General features: G+C 41.4%; 1 protein-coding gene across 8 annotated transcripts in view; it reads right to left on the minus strand.

The window, feature by feature from the left end:
- Window positions 1–22,907, minus strand: part of sdk2b (sidekick cell adhesion molecule 2b) — a 251,041-nt gene that overhangs the window by 22,415 nt on the left and 205,719 nt on the right. For all 8 annotated transcript variants that reach the window (XM_044179295.1, XM_044179292.1, XM_044179299.1 and 5 more), the window contains exons 10-33: window positions 21,465–21,581; window positions 20,976–21,143; window positions 20,444–20,546; window positions 17,534–17,710; window positions 16,367–16,503; window positions 15,571–15,718; window positions 14,237–14,377; window positions 13,135–13,316; window positions 12,438–12,553; window positions 11,086–11,281; window positions 10,552–10,650; window positions 8,967–9,158; window positions 7,172–7,293; window positions 6,828–6,937; window positions 6,011–6,161; window positions 5,611–5,848; window positions 4,599–4,714; window positions 4,199–4,388; window positions 3,663–3,761; window positions 2,877–3,071; window positions 1,928–2,129; window positions 1,688–1,791; window positions 802–872; window positions 24–156 (exon numbers count right to left, since the gene is read on the minus strand). In XM_044179295.1, the coding sequence (XP_044035230.1) occupies window positions 24–156; window positions 802–872; window positions 1,688–1,791; window positions 1,928–2,129; window positions 2,877–3,071; window positions 3,663–3,761; window positions 4,199–4,388; window positions 4,599–4,714; window positions 5,611–5,848; window positions 6,011–6,161; window positions 6,828–6,937; window positions 7,172–7,293; window positions 8,967–9,158; window positions 10,552–10,650; window positions 11,086–11,281; window positions 12,438–12,553; window positions 13,135–13,316; window positions 14,237–14,377; window positions 15,571–15,718; window positions 16,367–16,503; window positions 17,534–17,710; window positions 20,444–20,546; window positions 20,976–21,143; window positions 21,465–21,581 (3,507 nt within the window). The remainder of the gene's footprint in view (window positions 1–23; window positions 157–801; window positions 873–1,687; window positions 1,792–1,927; window positions 2,130–2,876; window positions 3,072–3,662; window positions 3,762–4,198; window positions 4,389–4,598; window positions 4,715–5,610; window positions 5,849–6,010; window positions 6,162–6,827; window positions 6,938–7,171; window positions 7,294–8,966; window positions 9,159–10,551; window positions 10,651–11,085; window positions 11,282–12,437; window positions 12,554–13,134; window positions 13,317–14,236; window positions 14,378–15,570; window positions 15,719–16,366; window positions 16,504–17,533; window positions 17,711–20,443; window positions 20,547–20,975; window positions 21,144–21,464; window positions 21,582–22,907) is intronic.

Consider the following 22,907-nt stretch of genomic DNA (forward strand, 5'->3'; position numbering starts at 1 on the left):
TGTTAGTTGCAGTAATTCCTCACCAGTCAGCTCAGCCCAGGTGGACGCACTGTTGATGGTATGACCAGAGTAACTGCGGAGACGGTCATACAGCAGCTCACGATATCGAATCCGAAAGCCCAATAAGATTCCATTGATCTTCTCCTCAGAGGGGGGCTATAAGGGAAAAGATGGGGAGTTAAGGTCTAATGAGGCAGATCTCTGCAGGCCCAGAAATAATTTAGAATAGTGCACGTGACCCAGTTTTAATTAGGTTATATAAATTCCTAATTTCACCTTAATAGGCATTTTACTTGTATGTTTCTTCACTGTAAAACGTCCACTTCATCACCCTGTGTTTTGTCTCTAACTTATCATCATTGAACAGATTTACAGTAAATGAAACACAGAAAAAATCTCCTCTCAGACTGCACTCACCCACAGGTGAGTCACATGGAGAAATCCCCCATGGTTGAACATGAGAGAGCAGGGCCAGAGGGGAGAAGTAGAGAGAGAAAACAAGTACCTCTCTATCCTAATAAACTCTTCAAGTGTTCTCCATAAAAGTAAAATTGTGACTTGGAGCCTCCTGTTTTCCTCTTTATGATCTGTTAATTCAGGTGTGAGTGTGGGAGAGGGTGTTGTTTGTTAGACACACACAGTAGAGGGTGTGTGTAAAAAGTGTGTAGCATCCAGTCTTTAAGTATGGGCCTACTCTGTGTACTGCCATGGTCTCTCATTAGAGACCACTTTCTCAGACTTTCATGGATTTTGCAAACAATGAAACATAAAAACCTCCCCAGTTATACTGTCCCCTCTTACCTGCCAGCGGATGAGCACTGATGTTGTTGTGTGCGGTGTGACAGAGAGAATTGTGGGTGCTTCGTCAGGTGCTGAGGCAATAAAAGTGAGATAAATGAGCTAAATTGAACTGAAGATGTGCACAATTCAAGATGCCAAGTCTATCCATGCGCAGTGGCATTCATGGAGCATAAACACACAATAGCTAAAACCGAAAAGCCATTGACAGATGAATCAGAAATAGCAGATGGAAAGATTAGTAAACAGAACATTTCTTTAGTGGTTAGAGCACCACTGGGCAAACCTTGCCAATGTTTTAATGCTACCCTCTTGTCTCATGGTAACTGCAGATGGTGCACACATGACATCACCTGCCGCTTTGCCAGTAATGTCTGTATCACAACAATAGGCTAATTCATGCAGACATTAAACTCTTTTCATAGTGATACAGAAGTGTGTCAACTATTTCATGGGCACAGTGACTTCCTGGAATCTTGTCAACACTGTGAGGTTGCCAGGCAACCAATGGAGACTCCAGGAAGTCACTGCACCCGCCAAGAAATAGTCCTGCACATAACTCCCCATAGAACCCCAACATGTTGTTTTTACACTTTGACAGATAAAACAAATGACATATACATGAGCTTTAGATGTGCTGGTAGGTGGATTTTGTTACCTTCAGACAGAGCCAAGCTAGCTGTTTCCCCCTTTTTCCAGTCTTTATGCTAAGCTAAGCTAACCGGCTGCTGGCTGTAACCTCATGTTTACCAATCTTCAAATCTAACTCTGTGCAAGAAAGTGAATAAGCATATTTCCCAAACTGTCGAACTACTCTTTCTTTAAGATTCTTTACTCATCAAATATTTACACTGTGAATAAGGATGTTTTCTCATGATGTCACGCTTACCATCCTGTAGAGTTGTGATCGCTTCACTTTCCTCGCTGTACTCACTGTCCCCTATGTCATTGGTGGCTTTTACTCTGAACTGGTAGGATGTGAAGGGCTTCAGCCTTAGGAATAGAAGTACAGGAAAGCACATGAATCTTTATGATAAACTACTTCACTGGATCTTAAACCCTTAAAGCCACAGATATCAAAAGAGAAATGTAGTCTCACCACCCCTGAAAGCTAGAAAATACACTCTACCTAGATACTATGTAGGAGGTGGCCTCATGGTTGACAGAGGCAGAGTGGACTGTCCAGTTGCTCTCAGGAAGCTCTCTGAGCTGCACCGTGTAGTAACGCACAGGCGACAGGCCGTCGCTGCCTGGCTCCCACGACAGCAAAATGTGGCGGGCCTGAACGTCTTTCTGAGGTACCATGGGACGGCTGGTGGGCTGGGGACGAGCTGGAAGGATGGACACACAGACAGAAGGTGTGGATAAGGAAAGAGACATTGGGTAACAGTGGGGTTGGATGAGAGAAATTGAAATTGGGTATAAAGAGTACGATCAAAGGATTGAGGGGATGGATGGGAAATGGATGGTGGGAGGAGGTATACAAGGAAGAATGGAGCTGTTATAAATTGTTTTGGAAAAGAATACACTTCCTTTTTTTGCTTTTTGCTCACTCACATTTGCATGGGCTATGTACAGTCAAGAAAAAGTGTGATTCTGATGAATGAAAAGTAGCTGAGAAATGAAAGTTGCAGAGTAAACAATCCACAACATGCCTTGAGGGAAGCAGATGGACTGATTCGTTCTCACGACTGCATCAGAGCGCTTCCGATAAACACCCACAGGGCACAAACACTCCTTTAGAAAACACATCTGCTAACTGGACTGTTAACTGGAAATGAATTGAGTCCAAAGAAGGCTTAGCACAGCTCTCTACAAGTTGTGTCATTACTGAGATCACACACCTGTGTCTGCTCTCAGAATTATGTTTACAACTGTAAATGTGTTTCCTGTTCACTAGTAAACTACAAATTGTTACTATTATACTTCAAAATACCACTTCACTTTGCACACCATTAGAGAGAGTGATTTTTTTCTTGTGCTCATTCAAATTATTGTTGTATAATCATCCACCAAATATCCAGCTCTCTAATATTTTAGTATTAAAATACACCTCACATTCAGTAAGCTGTGGTTACCTCTTTTCTCCGTGGTGACCACCAGTGCCTCAGCGGCCTCGCCCCAGCCCTTCCTTGTCTGCGCTGTGATGCGGAACATGTAGACGGACTCCGGCTTGAGGCTGGTCACTGTGTACTGGCGAGCGCTGGGGCTCAGCACGTCCACTGTGGCTGTGTTGCTATTGGTGGAGTTGAGGTGGTATGTGATTTGGTAGGCTGGAGAGAAAATGGAGACAAACAATCTTACTGGAGGTGTTATAAGAAGCTCAATGGTAAATTCAGTCTAGGCTGAAAAATGTATTTTAGGTATTTGAAACATTTGTTGTTTGTGTTGGTTTTCCTAACAATTAGAGGAAAAGCAAACTGTGCAACAAGAAGCTTTGTCTCTACTGAAATGATTCCATTAGCATCTGCTCCTGCATGCTACTGTGTGGGTCTGTCATACTGTACAATTTAAAATATATTATCTAACAGATGTATAATTAATCAAACGCTCACAAGGAAATCCCCAATTAGCTTCCAAGATAATCCAACTCCCTTTACAGCAGTGCTGAAAAATCACAAGATTTGATATTTTCTTGAAAAAACATTACAAGAGTATGTTGAGAGTCATCAGGAATTACATCCGTGGGCCAGACGCTACATTAAATCTACATAAAGAGTGTGTGCAGTATTTGGTAGCCAGGTCATTTACTACTGCAAAACATTTTTAGACTAGATTCTAGATGTTTTTTTTTTATTTCAATAAATAAAAATGACCAAGATATAAGAAATAAAATAGCATCTTGGATCTTGTATGTTACTAACCAAGTATAATGCCATTGGGTTGCGAGGGTGACTGCCAAATAAGCCGGACTGAGGTGGTCCGAACTTCAGGAAACAGGATACCCACTGGAGGTCCTGGCACTGCAAGAAAGCAACAGACATAATACATAATACTTTAACAACAAAGTTTACTTTAACAAAGTTACTCAAGATTCTATAATTTCAATTTGGTGACCAAAAAAAATCCCATCAAACTAAAGATATATCCCCCGCTGGTCTTTTCACCATTTATGGGGAAGAAAAGAAAGATTAAGAAAATACTGTAAATTTATACTGTAAAAAAAAAGCACAAAGGTCACCAACATAAAACAAAATTCTACTTTCCATAAAGCCATGGCTTATTAAGGTATTAAGATCTTGGACTGGAAAAATAAATCATAGGTTTAAATCTTTCTTTTATGTAATTTCAGAGGAGAAAATCATTGCTACACCCCTGCTGTCAATGTCACATGTTTTGCCATAATATAATAATGCTACTTAATTGTAATGCTCAATGCTGCTTAATCCTGTGTCCGTACCATCATCCAAAGTTCTCTCCAGGATGGGTGGAGAACTAGGCCGTCCATCTCCAATCCGTGTGAAAGCCAGAACCTGGATCTCATAGAGTACATATTTCCCCAGACCAGTCAACTGGACACTGTGGGTGGCGTTCCCCTCCACTGTCCAGAAGTGGACTGTGCTGTCAAAGTCCTTCTCTTTGTACACCACCTGATCCAGAGAGGAGACAGGAGATACAAAGAAGTTGGGGAAAAGTAAATTTGGAAATTAAGTAGGATAAATGGCCTCACATACGGTCACCCTGCTGCTTTATTTACTGCCTAAAAAGAGATGACATTTCTAAAGACTGATTGGAGGCATTTGACTGCTCTGTAAATAAATAGTGAATAATTGTAAAAAAAATGTAAAGCACAAACAGACCTTGTAGCCCAGAATGAGACCATTTCTGTCTGGCTCAGGAACTTCAAACCAGCGCACCAGGATACTGCTAGAGGTGGTGGCGAAGGCAGACACGTTGGTGGGTCCACAGGAGGGGACTGGAGAACAAAGAGAGCAGAGAGACGAAAACATTATGTCTGAATAGTCCATTGTTTTCCATTCTCAAAAATTAATTTGTCATGCTTCCTGTGTGTATATGTATTTAATGTGGGTATTTGTCAGAGATGCAGTTTGAGTGATCTGCTATAGTTATATTGTGTGTTTGTGTTTGCACATAGCCTCTGATATCTTGGTATACCCTCCAGGCCTGCTGAAAAGAAAATGACTCAAGAATAGGCCTTTTCTCTTCCTTGGCACTCATCCATAATGCGCTGATTCCTAAGAATTTGCTTGAGTGAGTGGAAAAAAGAGCACAGGAATTTCACATTCGAGTCCATGTGTTCTCAATTTCCTCAGACTCCTTCCTTCACTCCATGTATTCCTTTCTACCCAACGTCTGGTGGGCGATGTGAAAGCAGAAGCGAGGAGGGACAAGGAGTGTTTTTGCTTAAATAGGGGTGGGCTGCTAAAAAGACGAGGAAACAGTCTGCTCACACATAAATTTAACATATGATAAGTGTATGTTTGTTACTTCTAATATGACTAATACCACATAGTATTAGAAAAGTAATCAGGGTGCTTTCATTTTTGAAAAAATCAATGAAAATATGGTTATGGTACAGGAATGCGTGTGTTGCTGTGGACTTTTTTAGGTATAGAACGAACACCTTGGTTATAATAAATCATAATTTCATTTTTGTTTCTTGACCAGAACTTGACACTTTGCAGTAAAAAACAAAAGTGCTTTTGAGTAATTAAGCGAGCAATGCTGTTTTTGTAGTCCTGATGATGCCGTGCAGTTTGCTATTACTCTAGGATCATTGATCATCTGATCTTCATGCATCTGAAAACCTGTGTTTTTCCACTGAGGATGACAGATAAGGTGCTAACTCACCAGACTCCCTTGTCCTGCCTCTGACCGGCTGGCTCCAGGGCCCCGTCCCGATGCCATTGACAGCCTGGACCCTGACCTCGTATTCCGTCCACTCTTCCAGGTCCTCGATGGTAAACTCTCTCTCCAGACGGTCAGCAATGACGTGGATCAGCGCCCGGCCCTGTGAGCCCGCACGGGAGTACTGAACCCTGTAGCCCACCTGCTCTGCATTCCCGTTATATTCCCATTCAGGCAAAGGCTGGGCACGAACATTGAGAGGGGGAAAGGAGAGAAAAAGTGGGTCAAAACAAGCCAGACTCCTTAGATTGAGGAAGTTTTTTTTATTGTGTAACATCATGATTAAGAAATGTAATGGATAACTCAGAGAAGGTATGTACATGGGAAGCAGATCCCTACTTACCATCCATCGTAACCAGAGGCTGGTCTCACTAGCAGTGCGCAGGGTGACATTGGCGGGGGCCATGTCAGGAGGAGCTGGCAGGGTCTGGATCTTCCTGGAGGGCTGGCTGGGAGGACTGATGCCCACTATGTTCACCTGACGCATGCGGAACCTAGTGTTTGGAGTTAAACATTATAATGCAACTTCTGCAAAAGGATGGTTTCATTTGAAATTAAATCACAGTTCAGAATCTGGCAACTTGAAATGTATTGTAGTACTTGCAGTGTGCATCCTGTTACATGAGGGTTATTGCATTTGAACTGAGATCAGAGCATTGAATATGATTACAGTATGAACATGAGTGGAGGGCTTATTTGTGTTACAGCCTGAATATGCAAAAAAACAAAATTCTGATCTAACGCGAGCTCTAACTCTGCTCAAATGTAAAGTTGCAGCACTGATGCTGGAATGATGAGAACAGCTGTTGTAGGTCTTCAGGGATTGGCTCAGTGAAATATTCATTGGTTATATTTAATGTGATCATGGAAAACAAGCAAACTGCACCAAGATAACGATCATGTGCACGCTGTAAAAATAATTTTAAATCACACTCTACATAACAAGCTTGTATCGAAATTAAAGGAATAGAGAGTAAGACGAGGCTCCTGGGATATGCTGAAATTAGCAAACATACTGAAGCGCACATACACTTTATCTGTTATTTGTCACAATCTGCATACTGGGTAAAATCATGTGCAGATTTATCCCTAAAAATTGGTTATATTCAGGTGCCCATTACAGATAAATGGAGGCAGATATGGTGAAGCCAGTAGGCTACCTGTAGAAGGTGTATGGGTTGAGACCTGGCACCTCTAAGGAGCGAGCCTCAGGTTCGTTGGACACCTGGTGGACCATCACCCAGTCCTCATTTTCTCCTACCACACCCACCTGGGAACAAGACAACAGAGAGCATGACAAAAACAGTAGATACCACAATGAGCAACAGTGCAAGCACTGCAAGACCCTCTATCTGAAGAAGCCAATGAGATCTGTATTCCATCCTGAAATCATATTTGTTTCATCTTGAAACAATCCAATATAAGGAAGACGACTCCAAAAGAACAATGATTATAATGAATATAACACATGATTAAGGAAATTGGATTAATTATTCTGGTTCACCTGGGCCTCCACCTGCCAACGGGAAATGGAAGTTTTGCCATCATAGCCTGGTTTGAACTGCAGGGTGACAGAGCGTGGGCCGATGTTGGAAATTGCCATGTTGGTAGGAGGGCCAGGGAGCTCTATGAAGAAGCAGAGAGGCAAGAGCCAAAGTTGGACAAAGGGAGAGAGACAAAAAAATGACTGACACTGACACTACTATAGGTGTATTTTGTTTGGCTGCCTCTCATACAGGGTGGTTTTGGTTTGTAGACTTTGCTTAGGAAAATCTATCTACCACAGCACCCTCTTATGGCCGTACAGATACTGCACACAGAATTTCTCAGCGATCTCACTTATGTCTCTCCCTTATGCTCCCAGTTTCAGCTAAAACAGCAAAAGCAGATTAGATTTGTAAAAAATGCTTACACACAGTACAAAGGCGGAGACAATGCCATGAATGTCAATTACACTGCAGTTATCTGGAGATACGATTCTGATATCCTACTGTTTACACTTGAGCTGAGTAAACAAAAAGAATGGATTATTCCCTGGAAATCATAGAGGGGAAACAAATCTGAAAATGTTGAATTCAAAGAACAGCAGGAGGGCATTTTTGTGTATGTGAATATCATTGTTTGTTTGTGTATGTAGGGATGTTTTTGTGTTTCTGCGTGTCTAGGTAGGTATGTATGAGAATGTGCTTGCGCATGAAATCATTTATAGTTTACATAAATCCTAGTTGAAGATATTAATGTCAAACTGTGGTCCTTTGGAGTGTGGAGTGGCCTAATATTAAAAAGATATAATCACTCCCATGGGCACACTAAGCAATTTTCTCCAAGATTGCTTAAATGCAGGTGCATTCAACCCTAATGAAATGCAGATTATACGTGCCGTAGTAAAATTAGCACCCCTAAATCATTTGCATGACTGATTATTGAGGGGGCTTTTAGCTGGATTGTTACGGTACAGTTGCAGGCACATAGGTGTTCTCTTTACAAATATACAATGAGAGTAATCACCATTCTGGGGACTATAACTGTGGCTCTGAAGCCTGCTCTCAATATAACAGCCTGTCATTTCACAGGTTTCACAGAAGTACAGGCTCTGAATGCTGCTCTAGTAATTGATGTGGGCATTGTATTTCTGTTACACAATTTTGCAAAAATGAAATCATTAAACACTGTAATTGTCCTTAATGCTCTCGTAAGAGCTATTATTTTTCAGATGTGGGGCAGATATTATTATGTATTGGTATTTTTTTTTTTGTTCTGTCCCAGCTGAGGTGACTGGGGTCCGATTTCATTGTGTCTGGCGCCAGACAACATGGAGTGTGTTCACCAAGTTTAATGTGAAACAGTAAATATGCAGGAAGGGAAGGTTCAATAAAGGTTCCCAGCTATTAAGAAAAATTAACCCTGATTCCTGCATTACAAACTGCGGTGGAGTTTGAAAGTGGGCATTTAGGGGGCAGAAGGCTCTAATGAAAGATGCCATTGAGTTGCATTGTGGGAAACGTAGGATCCAGTGTTTTTGGAGCTTTCCCCATTCTAGGAACTAAAAGGTAGGATATCTTGGTTTTTAATTGCTTTAATTTTCTAATCATTTAAAAAAAAACCAGTCTCTCACAAGTCCCCCAACTTGATGGAAGTGCAGTACTAAATCTCTGAAGCACCCCTTTCAGTGGAAAATAATAAATGGATTATCCAGACAGAGTAACTGGGACATTGTTTCTGGAAAGAGATGTCAAGATTAATTAGTAATTTGGGTGTACTCACCTTTAAGTATCTGTACTGATTGTTTGGTTACTGACCTGGTGGGACGCCGGAGGAGATGGTGGAGGAGGAGAGCTGGCCCTGGCCTTTGGAGGTCATTCCTGCCACTTCAATGGTGTAGGTGGTGAGAGCAGTGAGTCCAGTGACCCTGTACTCTAAGGTGACATTTGGCAGGTAGTGGGTAACTCTGGTGTTTGTTCGGTTGTACTCCTCCCACGAAATTCGGTAACCTGAAGAGCAGCAGCGATGGGTTGACAGCAACAGACAGAGAATCCTCTCAGGGAAAATTCGACAGCAGTTTTACTACAATAGCGACTCTCAGCTCGCATGCTACGGGGCAAGCTAACAGAAATATTAAATTAACTTCATCAAAAATTGAATATAGCAAATTAAATCAGCCTGTGATTATACCTCCCTGCACACACACATCCTCCACCCACTCCCATCCACACACACACACACACACACACACACACACACACACGCTTACCCTCTCAAAGTTAATGCAATTTGCTCCTTGGCCAGCAGCTCTTTTCATGTGATTGCATAAGGCATTAGGCAGCATTTCTTGCCAAATCAATAATTTCACATGGCATGTCAGTGTTTGTCTCCTGGGAGTGTGCAGCACATTAAAATGTTTTGGAAAAACACTTTACAATATGCTGCTAAATCTCAAGCTTTGTAAACACTTGAATATTAATGTCACTGGTGGGCATTTGGTCTTTACTCAGAGTTTTTACAGAATTAGTAAGAGCATTATGTAAACTGGAATAGAAGTAACAGTGGCTCTCTTGAAAGATACTTAAGATTAATTTATTATTTATTTTTCAAAACAGGTTACAGTATAATTTATGACACTTGGCATAAATTGTTCCTTATGCATAAAGAAAGATGGTGTGTTTCTGTATAATACAAACCCAAATTACAAACATATTGTCTTATAAAAAACAACTAGTGGAGAGCCTTATGAGAAGTAAAATGTAACCAAAAGCCAAAGATCTCTTTGTGCACAGTTACATTCTGGTACACTACCGTTAGAGCCATAGAAACAGGTAGGTTTAATGGTCTCCCTGAGGAGGAACGCCTTTGTTTGACTGAATACAATCCATTTGATGTTTTATTGCTCTTTAGACAGTATGATGATTTAAGGGCTATACGTTCTTAGTAAAATGCCTTTCATCTCTGCTTACTTCTTTTTTGTGACAGACTTTATTTGCAGAGCTTGGGAGAGGAGACAATATTCTTTGTTTGCAATGTAATGTTTTATGTAAGAAGTTATTTTCTGACAAGAGTTGTCTCACTGCTGTAATGGTATATTTGGTGTCTTATAAGCTCATGCGGCCTAGGCAGTAGTATGTCAATGATGCAAATAAAACAAACAACAAACAATAAAGTAGCTGTCCTAAGTTTACCCATTTTAAGAGCTACATGTGCTGGGCTCACTAAATGAGATCAGTTGTTAAAAAACAATATCTCCCAGTCTCAGTTCCACCTTGCTGCCAGTCAGTGCTGCATCCTGTGACTGGTCTCTTTCAGTAGAGACAAATACCACCTTGGACAAACTGCTATTTCCTGGCTTTCTTGCCTTACTACAAGTACAATTTTGGAGTGAAGTGAATGTACCTGTGAGAACTCCATTCTTCTCGCTGGGCTCACTCCAGCTAACTTTGAGTGAGGTGTCCAGGATCTCAGTGAAACTTAGGTGACCCACAGCACCGGGGGCTGGACAGACACAAATAAGAATAATGAGCAAGGCCACTGGGCAAATGAGACACTCTGCATACAGTATAAATGAATTGCTGATCAGCTGCCATACTCGACATAACCACAAACTGGTGACAGCATTTGCAGTCTAAAAGTGTTTACAACAAAACCAGCAAAAACAAGGTAACTGCTGAAAAAACTCTGACGACAAGTTGAGGAAAATTAAGAGTTTTTAAAGCTTAACCAATAGTCTCTAAGGGAACTAAATCCCAATTATGATGATCCTGGCTGGATGCAGAATATACTCATCATTATATATCTCGTCATTAGCACTTCTCCACAACTTCGTGCTGCATGAATAATGGATCTTGCCCAGAGGATGTGTTACTGTGAGACGCTCGTGTCCCCTCGCCACCACAGGAGAGAGAAAACTGCGGAAGAAAAGTCACTTACTGTCCTCATGTGTCCTTAATGCTTTGGGCGGGCTACGGGGGCCGTCTCCGGGTGTAGTGAAACACAGCACAGAGGTGTAATACTCTGTGAACTTCTTCAGACCTGTCACATATCCCACATGGACGCTGTCCTGGAAGTTCGGTCGCACTGTTACCATAGTAACTTCTTCGTCTTTGCCAGGCTCCCAGGCCAGCAACTAAAACAGACAAACAAAAAGAGAGAGTGAAGAAAATTATCCAGACAGCCAAAAATAAAGCAGCTAACCATTTTCTGTAATAATTCTCACACATTTATTCTCACAAATATTAACAGTAGTGTTTCTCTCTGGTAGTCTTGAGCTACTCTGAGGAGTTATTTGGCATCATAACTCTGCCAAATATATTTAGAAAGATGCCCTGACGAGGTTTTGACTGGGAGGGAATGGCTGAATAGCTCCACTAAGACAGACTAGAAGAGGAAGAGAGAGCTAAGGCTCAAGAGAGGGATAATAGCATCCCATCATGCATGTTGACTGCAGACCATATAGCATCTACAAATGGGACTTGGATCGACCAATTAGGTGCTTAGGTAATGAGTCCCAATGGCAGGTCTATTGGGTTTGTTTCCAGTTTCCAGAGTGAAGGAGCTTCTAGGGAAGTAAAGAGTTGGCAAAAGGATGTCAGAGGGAGAGATGCTTGATTGTCTGCCACTCTCTCATTTTTTCTCTCAATCTCTCCCTCTGTCTTTTTCCATCTCTCCCTGAAAGGCTTTCTTTGCCTCACTTTCTATCACCTTTCACACTCTCTAACTCCCTTTTGTTTCTCACTGTCACTTAAGTCTCTCCCTGGAGAAAAATTTGATTTTTAAAATTCAGATTGGGTTTGTACAATGACCCCTCCACCCAGCTGAGTAAGGCCTGTGGAGCGCTATTGAACAGACAGACAAAAAGGAAGGAAAAAAACCCCAATGACATAATTAAGCCTCAACAGAGTCAACGGAAAAATAAAACTGCCATATGGATATGGCTTTATGATTCCCTGTGGGCTACATTTGTTTCAATGAAGTATACACAAGAGACAGAGAGATGGACTATATTCAAGAGCCCATGACAAAATAATGAAGTCATTTATCATTACATGCACACAGCTTCACAATAAAACATATGAAAAATGGTTGCAAAGATATAGAGAATGACCTCTGACTGACAAATGGGTGAATAAAGTCCATCGTTCACGATGGCACCAAATATCTCTTGCCCCTTGGCTTTTCTCTCCCTCTTGCTACATGGGATATGTGATACTACAAGCTCAGCTCTGACAGTTCCGTCAATGAACGTGATGGCTGGTGGTGACGGGGCTGCGGCAGCTACTGACCCTGTAGCCCTGGTTGATGCCGTTGATGAACTGAGGGTTAGGGGCTGTCCACGTAAAACGGAGAGTTGTCGAGTTGACCGCCTCTGCCTGCACGTTTCCGGGGGCGATAGTGGGGACTGGAATGGACGAGGAGAGGAAGAAAAGGAAGAGGGAGAAAAAAAGGAAAAGTGAAAAGACAAAAAAACAAAGGTGTGAGAGAACCGTTCAGTTGACTTCTGGAAGTCTGCCTGCATCTATTTTGATGTCAGTATTGATCGCTGCTGCACAGGTCAGGGCAGATACTGCCATCACTCTCTTTCTGATGGCTCTCTGCGGGTTTGTTTGTGACTGTGTGAGCTGCTTATGGATTTCAGGGGGGATGTCACACCTTTGTGTGGTCCTTACAAAGAAGAGTTAATGCTAATGCAGTTGACCATCAGTTAGCACTGGCTTTTAGTAGATGATTTCAGATAAAATAAACGTGATGCTAACTGAAATAATTTTTGGTGGTGTATGATAACACTGCAATTGCAGGATGTCTCATTCCAGCCTTATTAATCATGAATAATCATCATGCTTAAAAGAGCAGCTTGGTTTAAATTAACTCATATAAATGCAGACTCATTGAAAATGACACATTCAATAATTAAGAAGGAAAATAGTCAGCATATCAGCTTTGGTCTTGGATCAATAACATTGATGACATGAGTGCTCTCACCTCCCTGCAGAGTCCACTCAGTGACTTTATGGCTCAAGGTGCCCAAACCCGCCCCATTGTAGGCAGCCACCTCAATCTCATAGTTAGTCCAGATGATGAGGTCCTCCAGCAGCAGGTTGGTCACATCTGGACTGGAAATGTTCTTCATCTGGTAGTCCACAGGCAGCCCAGTCAGACGGTACCTGAGATACACATACTTGAACTTTGAATGCTGGACTTTGTCACAAATTAAAACCATTAGAAACCCGTGTTTGCTGTCTTGTTTGTACCCTGAATTTGACATTTTAGATGGTTCACTGACAAATAGAGGACATTACAGTACTTTATTGCTTGAGCAACGACTTGCAGTATTCTAGACTCCCTGCTAGGGGGAGACAAAGCACCAGCAAACAAGCAATTAAAAACCACTGACAGCACTGACTGTTGTCTGCAAAACACCTGCTGTTTCATTTGACTGTAATGAATAAAAAGCTTGACAGAAAACCAAACTAATTACATGTTTACAGTATTTATAGTCAGTTTGGCATATTGCTGACTCTGCCTATAAGAGTTGCTTAAGTTTTTTGAAGTCAAACCAGTCATTAAATTTTAGCTTTCTCTCAGACTAAATAATACTTTTAATGCAAGTTTTAACTGACCCTGTAGTGAAACATATTGTGTGTGTGTGTGACTTAATTCCAGCAACTTACATATGACTGGGAATTAAGTTAAAAACAGTATTAAATGGATCAAGAACATTTTGGTAGGTATTTTAGTATGTGATGGTGTACATAAGAAGGGTAGGATTTTATTTCACAATGTCTTTATACTTCTTTATATTTGTTCATACAGAAAGTGCAGTTCCCAATGGCACAAATTAAAAATTAAACCAGTCCACACAGCCATGATAAGCAGATGAGCACAGCACAGCTTTTCCTACTTTATCTTCCTTCCAAAACCTAGATATTTACATTCCTGTATAATAAGAGCTGTTTTGAGTCTAACAGGACACGAGGGTGAACCTCATGCTGAACTGAATGTATGCTTGTAAGTTCCAACCTTTGAAATGAAGAGTAAGAAATTGATAGGTGACAGTGGAGGGGTGGATGAACAGGGAACTTACCGGACGGTGTAACCCCTGAGGATGCCGTTCTGGTGGCTTTCCGGCGGAGGCTGCCATTGGATCATGATGGACTGGTTGGTCCGGCCGCTAGCAATGACGTTTTGAGGAGGGGCACTGGGGGGCTCCTCTGGGAGAGAGACACTGCAGCGCGCACACACACACACACAAACACACACACACACACATGCAGAGATATGAAGAGAGAGAGGAGTGAGAAATAGGTTTAAAAGAACATTTTCTTTTTGAAAATCATCAAGAACACAGCTTTAGTTCATTTCAAGCTAAAAACACAAGGCTTTGTAATAATGTAACAAACAGCTCAAATGAAGCATATCGATTAAATGCTAAATACCTGTATAATTTCAACTGAAGCTCTTTGTTGCCTTTGTTGAAATCACTGATCATTCCTTGTGTGCTTTTGCTCCCCAAAATATGCACATTGCCCACCCTTAATACCACATCTGATGAAGCCATAAGATGCCTGGCCTGTTCAGCCATGTATTTACCCTGACAAAACACTATGAGTGCCTGTGGAGAAGATGCGTATGAGAGATGGAAGTGAGATCAGTGGTGGTGACTTAGTACCAAATGGCGTCACAGAGCGTTCGGTTCAGAGCCCCCCTGCAACACACAGACAGAGCCTCCCATGGCTCTCCTCTGGCTAGGGAGCTGGCAGCGTGAGGTAGCGTGACAGACTGGTGGAGGGAGGCAGGGATGGAGGGAGGGGGGTGGAGGATAGGGGGAGGAATGAGTACTTGAAGTTGTGTGAGGCCACAGAGAGGCCAAACCTAATGTTGCCTCGAACCTAAATCCCTCCTGCGGCTTTCAGAATGTGAGAGCGTGTGGATGTTTGTGTGTGTGAATGTGTGTTTACATGTGATTGTGCATGTTTGTGTGTGTATCACTGACTCTTGACTGAAGGGATCAGTCAAACTGGTTGTCTAGGAAACATATTTCATGAGCACAATGTACTATTTATTAACAGCCAAAAGTTCTGCAGGTGATTCTTGTTTTTTGACATTTCTAAGAGGTGCTATTGCAAATTAAATGGTGTGCTAATAAATCATACTACCATAGAGGAATGTTTTGATGGATTTAAACCCAAAATAATGGATAAAAAGCTTGCGTCCCTAAAATGAAAAAATAAGATTTTTCTTTAGCATGTCCTTGGAAAATTGTATGGAAACATATAGCTTAAACCCCCCTACAAAGGAAACAGTTAACTGGAATTTTTTATTTCTCTATTATGTATAACCTGGAAAAAAAGGACAAAAAACTGTTTTAGTATTGATGTGGAGAGGTAGGAATATATATAGAATTTGGCTTTAGCTCACCGGTCTGTCTCCTTGCTGAACTGCCCCTTCCCCACATCATTAACGGCACAGAGGCGGAACTGATAGGAGCGTGCCGGGATCAAGCCATTGACCGTCACTGCTGTGGACTCTGGCTCAATATTGGCCAGCAGGATGGCCCAGGGAGCATCTAGAACAAAGAAAACCAAGTTTTACACCTTGCTCCACAGGTTCTCGCATCTCATTCATTGCTATGCTAACCACCCCTTAACATCCAATACAATTTAACAATTTTTGTAAAGAAGGAATCAAAAATTTCTAGCAATTTCATTAATATTCAGAAGGGATTTTCACTTTCATGCCTGCAATGATTTTGTCATGGCAGATCACAATTTAAAATTCAAATTAATTAAATAAAATAAGTCACGCGGAGAAAAAAGAAGCATGAGAAACAAAATAGTAAGAGGCCAACTTGAGATTAAAGGCAATGATGGGCATTTTTAATTAGTCTTATTGATCATGCTTTTAAATTCCTTTTCAAGTTCTTTGCTGTATTTGCTTTGCACTTAAGCTCTTTGGGAAAAACATTAACATCATAGAAGCCTGGTTACATGGACATAAAAAATCTAAACAAGCAACATTTAATGTCTTTTTCACTAGTTGCTGCAATCATGATCCCAAGAGCCGAGTTTCCCTCTCCCCAAAACCCAACATATTATAAATAAGTTATAGATGTTAAGGTTGTGTAACTGACGCAAAGGGTACAAAGCACAGAAGGTAGAGAATGATGCAATGGATGGATGTATGACTGTAAAAGACTGGATATTATGTGACTTACTGTTCTCAGAAACCTCCAGGATGTAGCGTATCAGGGGACTGTTGCCATCAAAGGGCTTGGCCCAGGCCAGGTCGATGGCTCTTTTCTCAGATGTGCTCAGCACCGCTGTAGGGTTCTCTGGGGCATGGGGCAGCTGCCTGCAGGGAACATCGAGACAACTTCGATAAATAAAAGAATCTCTCCTATCACAGCAAATCCTCCGCGGGGACACAGAGTCTTCTCTGAACGTCTCTTGTACAAATCTGAAGCAAAGCTGAATGTTTTATAACAGAGAGATCAGTTAGACAGGTGATGAAATGTGGCAAGACAAGACAGCAAAGATGGCTCCTTGTCAAGATGGACACACAGGCAAACAAAACGAGATAGATATCACCAGAGGGGGGGAATGGATTGAAAGGCATAAGGAGAGAGATAGGAAGAAAATGCACAGACAAAGACATGAATAAATGAGGCCAAAGCTGGAGATCATTAATTCATTCAGCCATAAATTCAGATAAGCACAGACAGATTGGTAGATAAACCTTATTGCAATGAACGGATTACAGTAACTCAGTCAAACGAGATGGCCGATAGGGTGACAAAGAAAGACACAGACAATCAGTCAGTCAGTCTATCAGTTTGGCAGACAGAAAGTTAGATGTCTCATTCATATTCAATTTACCCTTGCTGCAGTGACACACTGTGTGCCTAAGTACAACAATAGCAAACAAAGTTTTGGAGAAGGAGAAGATTTGAGATGACAAAAACAATACAAAGGTGTTTGTGTGAGTACGAGTGTGTGTCTGTGTGTGTAATCTCACAGATAGGGAATGGAGCTCACGGGGAGGGGTCCCCTGGGACTCGAAGTGTGTCGGGTGAGAATGAGGACAGGGGAGGTGAGGAAGAGCAGGTGTCATTTAAGTGGAAATGAGTCAGAGGTATCAATAGGAACAGGTAGAATGGCAGGGAAAGGATGGTGGTGGTAAGTGTGTGTGTGTGTGTGTGTCTGGCTCTTGCACATGTGTGAGCGTGTACATGTATGTGTGTGTGTCTGTGTACACATTGTCTTGCTTCAAAGAACATGTTCCTTCCTGTGTCTTTGCACTAGAGAATATTGGAGAAACAAGAACGTGAGAGAAAAAGAAGAAAATAGAAAGCCAGACCAGTGATGGAGGCAGGAGTGGTTACCTGACACGGAGGTGTGCACTGCGGGAGTCGTTACCACCAACGGACGTGACTCTGCATGTGTATGTGCCTATGTCACCTGACCACGTTTGGGAGATGTGGAGGGTGCCGTCCGCATCCAGTCGCATGCGGGGGATTGACTGGACGTTGATCACCGAGCCCTCTTTTTCCCAGACATGCCTGGAACACAAAGCCATCTGTCAGCCTGCTGTTGGTATTCATGTCATCATCATCATCACCACCATCATCTGCTGCATCTTCATTCCTTCAACAGTATCAGTCGATCAGTTTAAACACATTGACAATGTGTAGTTGCAATCTATAGACCTTTTTAAAAGGGAAATTGTGGTATATGTCAACCTGGGTGTTATTCACATGTCGTTGTTAATTATGACTATTAGTCACAATCCAGTATTTCTCACAACCTCCGCCTTAGTGATTTAGAAAATGCGTGCTCAGGCAACAATAACATCAAACAGTGCAAGGAGTGCAAGTCTATTACAATTTTCCAATAAACTTTTATTAAACCTGAATCAACTCAAACATGTGTCTTTGAGTACTACCAAAGGGGAACACAGAAAGTAGTCCCCGGGAGTCCAGCCAGAGTCTATAATTCCCAAATCTAAAATGTTATCATGACGAATAGGCATGGCCAGAAATAAATAAGAGGTGAATGAATTTTAGAGCATGATTGCATACAGAGCCAATGGAGAGTTGCGAGTGGACCTGAATAAACGTGTATTCTTTGTAGGCGGCACGAAATGAGGCAAAACTGCATGAGTAACAGAAGGCAAAATTTGCTTTTTGTTCACTCTGAAGGTACCTTTAACTTTCTGCCCCCAAATTGGATCAGAGCATTAAAACATGATAAGTAACATCAAAATAATGACACATTGAACAGGTGATGACTGTTCAGCTTAATATAGCACTCACTTTTAGTTTTCATCCTCAATGTAAAATGAGACTTTTCAGCGAAACTCATATTAATATTAGTAAGTAACTCCTAATCAATCAAAGAGAATAGCTAGTTGCTGCAATTACTTTTTTGCTGAAAGATTAAACTATGAGCAGCACAGGTGGACAGAAACATTCTGTTAACTGTTTTAAATGTTAGACGGAAATCGTAAGATATACAAGGGCAACAAAAACTGCTTATCATGAATAACATCTCAAGTGGAGTATGACCAACAGCTGGGTAGCTCGGTGTTTCTAAATGTACAGCTGCTGTTCAATAATGCCGTCTCTGTGTCAGTGGCAAACACTTGTACTGTATGTTAAAGCACATTCTCAAATTAACATTTCTTTAGTGTCCAAATAAGTGCATGAACATGTCCAATAAAAAATATTTTCTACCAGATTTTCCAAACCTGACTTGCATAATTTAGTTACCACCTGCTGGAATGTGAACTATGATGAACACATTCATGTCAGCTTTAGATAGTAGGTTAACTCTTTTTGACAGCAAAGCAATGAGTAAACTGAGGTTTTGGTTGTCTTTTATTCCACCACAATCCGAGAAGAATATGTTATTAGGGAGGTATTTCATCTGTCTCCCCTCTGTCTCTTTAAACTCGCCATCAGAGCTGTCCTGCACGCATATCATAGCGGCTGACGGCTGCATATCAAACACTCATCAAAACTACCCAGCTCAAACGTAGCTTCAGATGTAGCCTTCTCTTCTTAGTAGAAAAGGACAGAATGGTCTATTGATCGCTACTGTTGTCGGCTACAAGCCTGGAGTTCAGTAAAACAGCTGTTGTGTGTTGCACTGGTTTGGGCTGCAGTTGAAAATTGGAGGTATGTGACAACTACTTTCTTTTAATGACATACATGCACATCGGTGGTTGACAAACATGTTTACATAGGTGTTTTTGTGTTTTGTTGAGGTCACACGTCGGGGACACAGCTTTCTGTGTTTGAGCAGTGTTTATATTTCAATGCATGTATTTGTGTGCATTCAGTGGAACCCTTAACATCCCTGCAGGGAGAACTGGAGCATAGCAGCAGCACAGATACATAGAGATAAATGGTAAATACTTTGTGCTCAGGGTATATAAATGACAAATTACAATACAATACAGCAAGTAATAATTAGTAATGAAACATCCTCATTAACAGATCTATAGGCTCAAATGGCTCAACAATTGTGCTTTGTCAGGTGTTCACTTTAAGGTGTAGAGGATAACAAATACATAGAAATGTGTCCAGATGTGCAAATAGAATTTAGTATCTATGGAGCTATCCATCTAGACTGTTGTAACTCCCTTTTCACCTGCCTTAGCAAACATCCCCGAATCACTTGCAAGTGGTCCAGAATGCATCTGCAAGGCTTTAGAACAGTTCCTCTCAAAGTTTTCATGTGACACTTATTTTGATTTCTATACATTGACTCCCTATCAAACTCAGAATCCAATTTAAGATTCGTCTGCATGGTCAGGCACCCACATAGTTAGTCAAGTACATTGGTGATCTCAGAGACCTCAGGTCTTCTGATCAGGGCTTGTTGGTTGAACCTCGCTACCAGCTTAAAGCCGAAGGATACTATGGCTTTGAGGTTGTGGCTCCATAACTTGGAAACTACTCTTTTTGGACTTTTGATCTATGGACATTGTGGACACCTTTGAAGGATAAGGCTGGCAATATTGTATATTTTTCTTATTATCAAATAATCCCATTAAAAAAAGATCAACGAATGTATCCTACTAGCAAGTATTGCCTGTATAGCCAAAGCCAGATATATTATACTTATTCCTTTCCTTTCCCTCTTTCATTGTGTCTGTACTTTATCTCTATTGTTTTTGTCTTTTATTGTGAAGCACTTCATGACATCTGTTCTAGCAAAGCTATATAAATAATGCTATATAAATAAACGTAACTTACTTAATACTTCTATGTTTGTGAATGTACCCTTACCTGACAGTTACACTGGAATCATGTGTGACTCCACAGGTCATAATGGCTTTAGTTCCTTTGATAACACTCTGGTCCTGTGGGGGGGTGGTGATTCGGGTGCGAGCTGTGGAGACAAAAAGAAGACAGAGAGATAGAGATGAGGAAAGTAAGGGAAAAGAAAACAGCCTACAAAATGGCTGGAAAAAAACATGACAAACACATCTCAGAAAACTCATTTCAGTTGAAATGACATGCTGGTGTTTTGTATTTTGTTTCTTGATGGCTTCTTGCAGAAAACACATCGATGATGACTCCAAACTTGCAAAGAAGAGTGCTTTTGTATCTGCAGGAATTGAGTGCGACTTTATTATTATTACGGAGTTGGCCTTGTTTCCCAACCTCTGCTAAACAGACATGCCTCTTAATAAAACTCCACCACTTCCTGTTTTGCCACATAGGAAAGAATGCAGGGATTGCTTGGGCATTTACAACACACATCAGGCATGCATGTTTTGAAAAGGATGTGAAAGTCCATCTAACCCTGCACACTCACCCCAGACCACAAGGTCAGCGGACGCCTCGTCGATGCCCCTGGAGTTGCTCGCCATGCAAGTGTAGGTCCCGGCATCTGAGATGTGTGAGGGGGAGATGAGCAGGCTGCCTGACTCTAGCAGGGTGAACCTGGGCAGCTGGACCGAACCACTGGCCAACACACGCTCACCTTAAGTGTATGAAGAGGCAGAAACAAATGAGAAAGCAGATACATAAATAGAGAAAAAGGTAGACAGAGTGGAAGGAAAGAGGAAAAAATGAGGCATTCAGGGACAGAATAGGAGAGGAAGGGGATCGTGAGGAAAAACAAAGATAGTGTTTTCCTGCTCTGCCATTGGGCTCCAAACATGAAAAGCCTGGCACAGAGTAAATCCTGGTAAAGGAATCCAATCAGGCTTTATTTGTTAAGCTATGGCAAACTATGATCCCATGCGTAATGGATAACAGACATCATAATCCCTAGGTGTGTATGCATGTGTGCAATAGAGACCTTTCTGCCAGGTGATAGCCGGTCTTGGAGCTCCAGAGGTCTCGCAGTGCAGGATGACTGACATGCCGTCGATCACAGTGCTGTCGGAAGGTCCGGCTGTAATATTCGGGGCAATGCCTGAGGGGAGACAAACACACACACAGAATAAAGAGAGAGCTCAGTTCAGTAAAGAGAGAAGGTAAGAGGGTTATAGTGGCAAGAGAATAACTGTCTGTGGAAAACCCCCTCTTCAAACGTATTTTTTGTAAGCGACAGCCTGCTGCATCTCAATGTTTAGTTGATGCTTTTTCCCACTAATTCTTTGCGGATTGACGCAGCCTTCACCTTGGTGCCACAACTGTCTGCTACTGGTCTATTTTTTGCACCCACAGAGATAGCGGATATAGAAAGAGGAGGAAGGAAAATGACAGAGGGAGAAGCATAGACAGAAATAGAAAGCAATATGTAGATAGCTAAAATCCCTATTTGTGATATGCAATAAATCAAAGCTTTTATAGGATGACAGAAAACTGTATCGCTCCCCAGAGGAAAGGGGGAGTAGGGAGTTTGTCATAGGAGCAGTGTTGATCTCAGGTCACAGGGAGTAGGACAGAAGAAATGAGGACATGAATGTGTTGAGGAAAAGGGAGGTGATAAGATGAGATCTGGAAGGATGAGAGAGAAAAAGGGGAGGCAGTGTCGGGGAGAGAAAGAGTGGGAGATGGTGAGTTAGCGAGAGAAAAAATTATGAATTCTGATAATGTGGTGCAACGTGGAGTGAAGACAGCAGGAGCTGAGACAAAGTGAAGAAAATTAGATGTCAGAAACTTGCCAAACAGATACACAGCGAGAGTAAAATTACCAGTGATTTTCAAATCCCAGCAGTGGCACTTATTCAGTTCACAGCGATTCAGGTAGGCAACAAACACGGTATTAAGGTTGAGTCTTTTTTTGTATTAACGTAAACTTAATCAGTGTAGGCCTATGTAGTTTAAATAAGAAAGTCCAGAGATTTAAAACACAGTTCTTAACTACTGAGAGAATGCAAAGACATCTTATATATTTCTGAAAAACTAAATAATACAGTACATGTGTTGGAATTTTGTTCCTGCACAATAAACAATAACATAATATAAAAGAAAGACTACTGTAAACATTTTCTCCCAGATATGTTCGATCAATTAGTGCTGCTTGACGTCTTTACTGATTAGTCTCACCTCTTGCCATATTGTCACCTAACTACAACACCCCAATCACATTATTATAACACTTCTGTCACCATGCTATCTCATTCCGTCAGACAAAAAAATTTTCCTCTATTGCCTATGTAACAAATTGTGATAGAAACAATGTCAGTATTACAGTAAATTCACTGTTTCTATGTCTATCTAAAGTAAAGTAAAGCTCATCATGGTTTTTATACATTTTGACCAAAAAATGGAGCAACCACTTTTCATCCAGATC

Source organism: Siniperca chuatsi, linkage group LG20, assembly GCF_020085105.1.
Source record: "Siniperca chuatsi isolate FFG_IHB_CAS linkage group LG20, ASM2008510v1, whole genome shotgun sequence".
Classification (NCBI taxonomy): Eukaryota; Metazoa; Chordata; class Actinopteri; order Centrarchiformes; family Sinipercidae; genus Siniperca; species Siniperca chuatsi.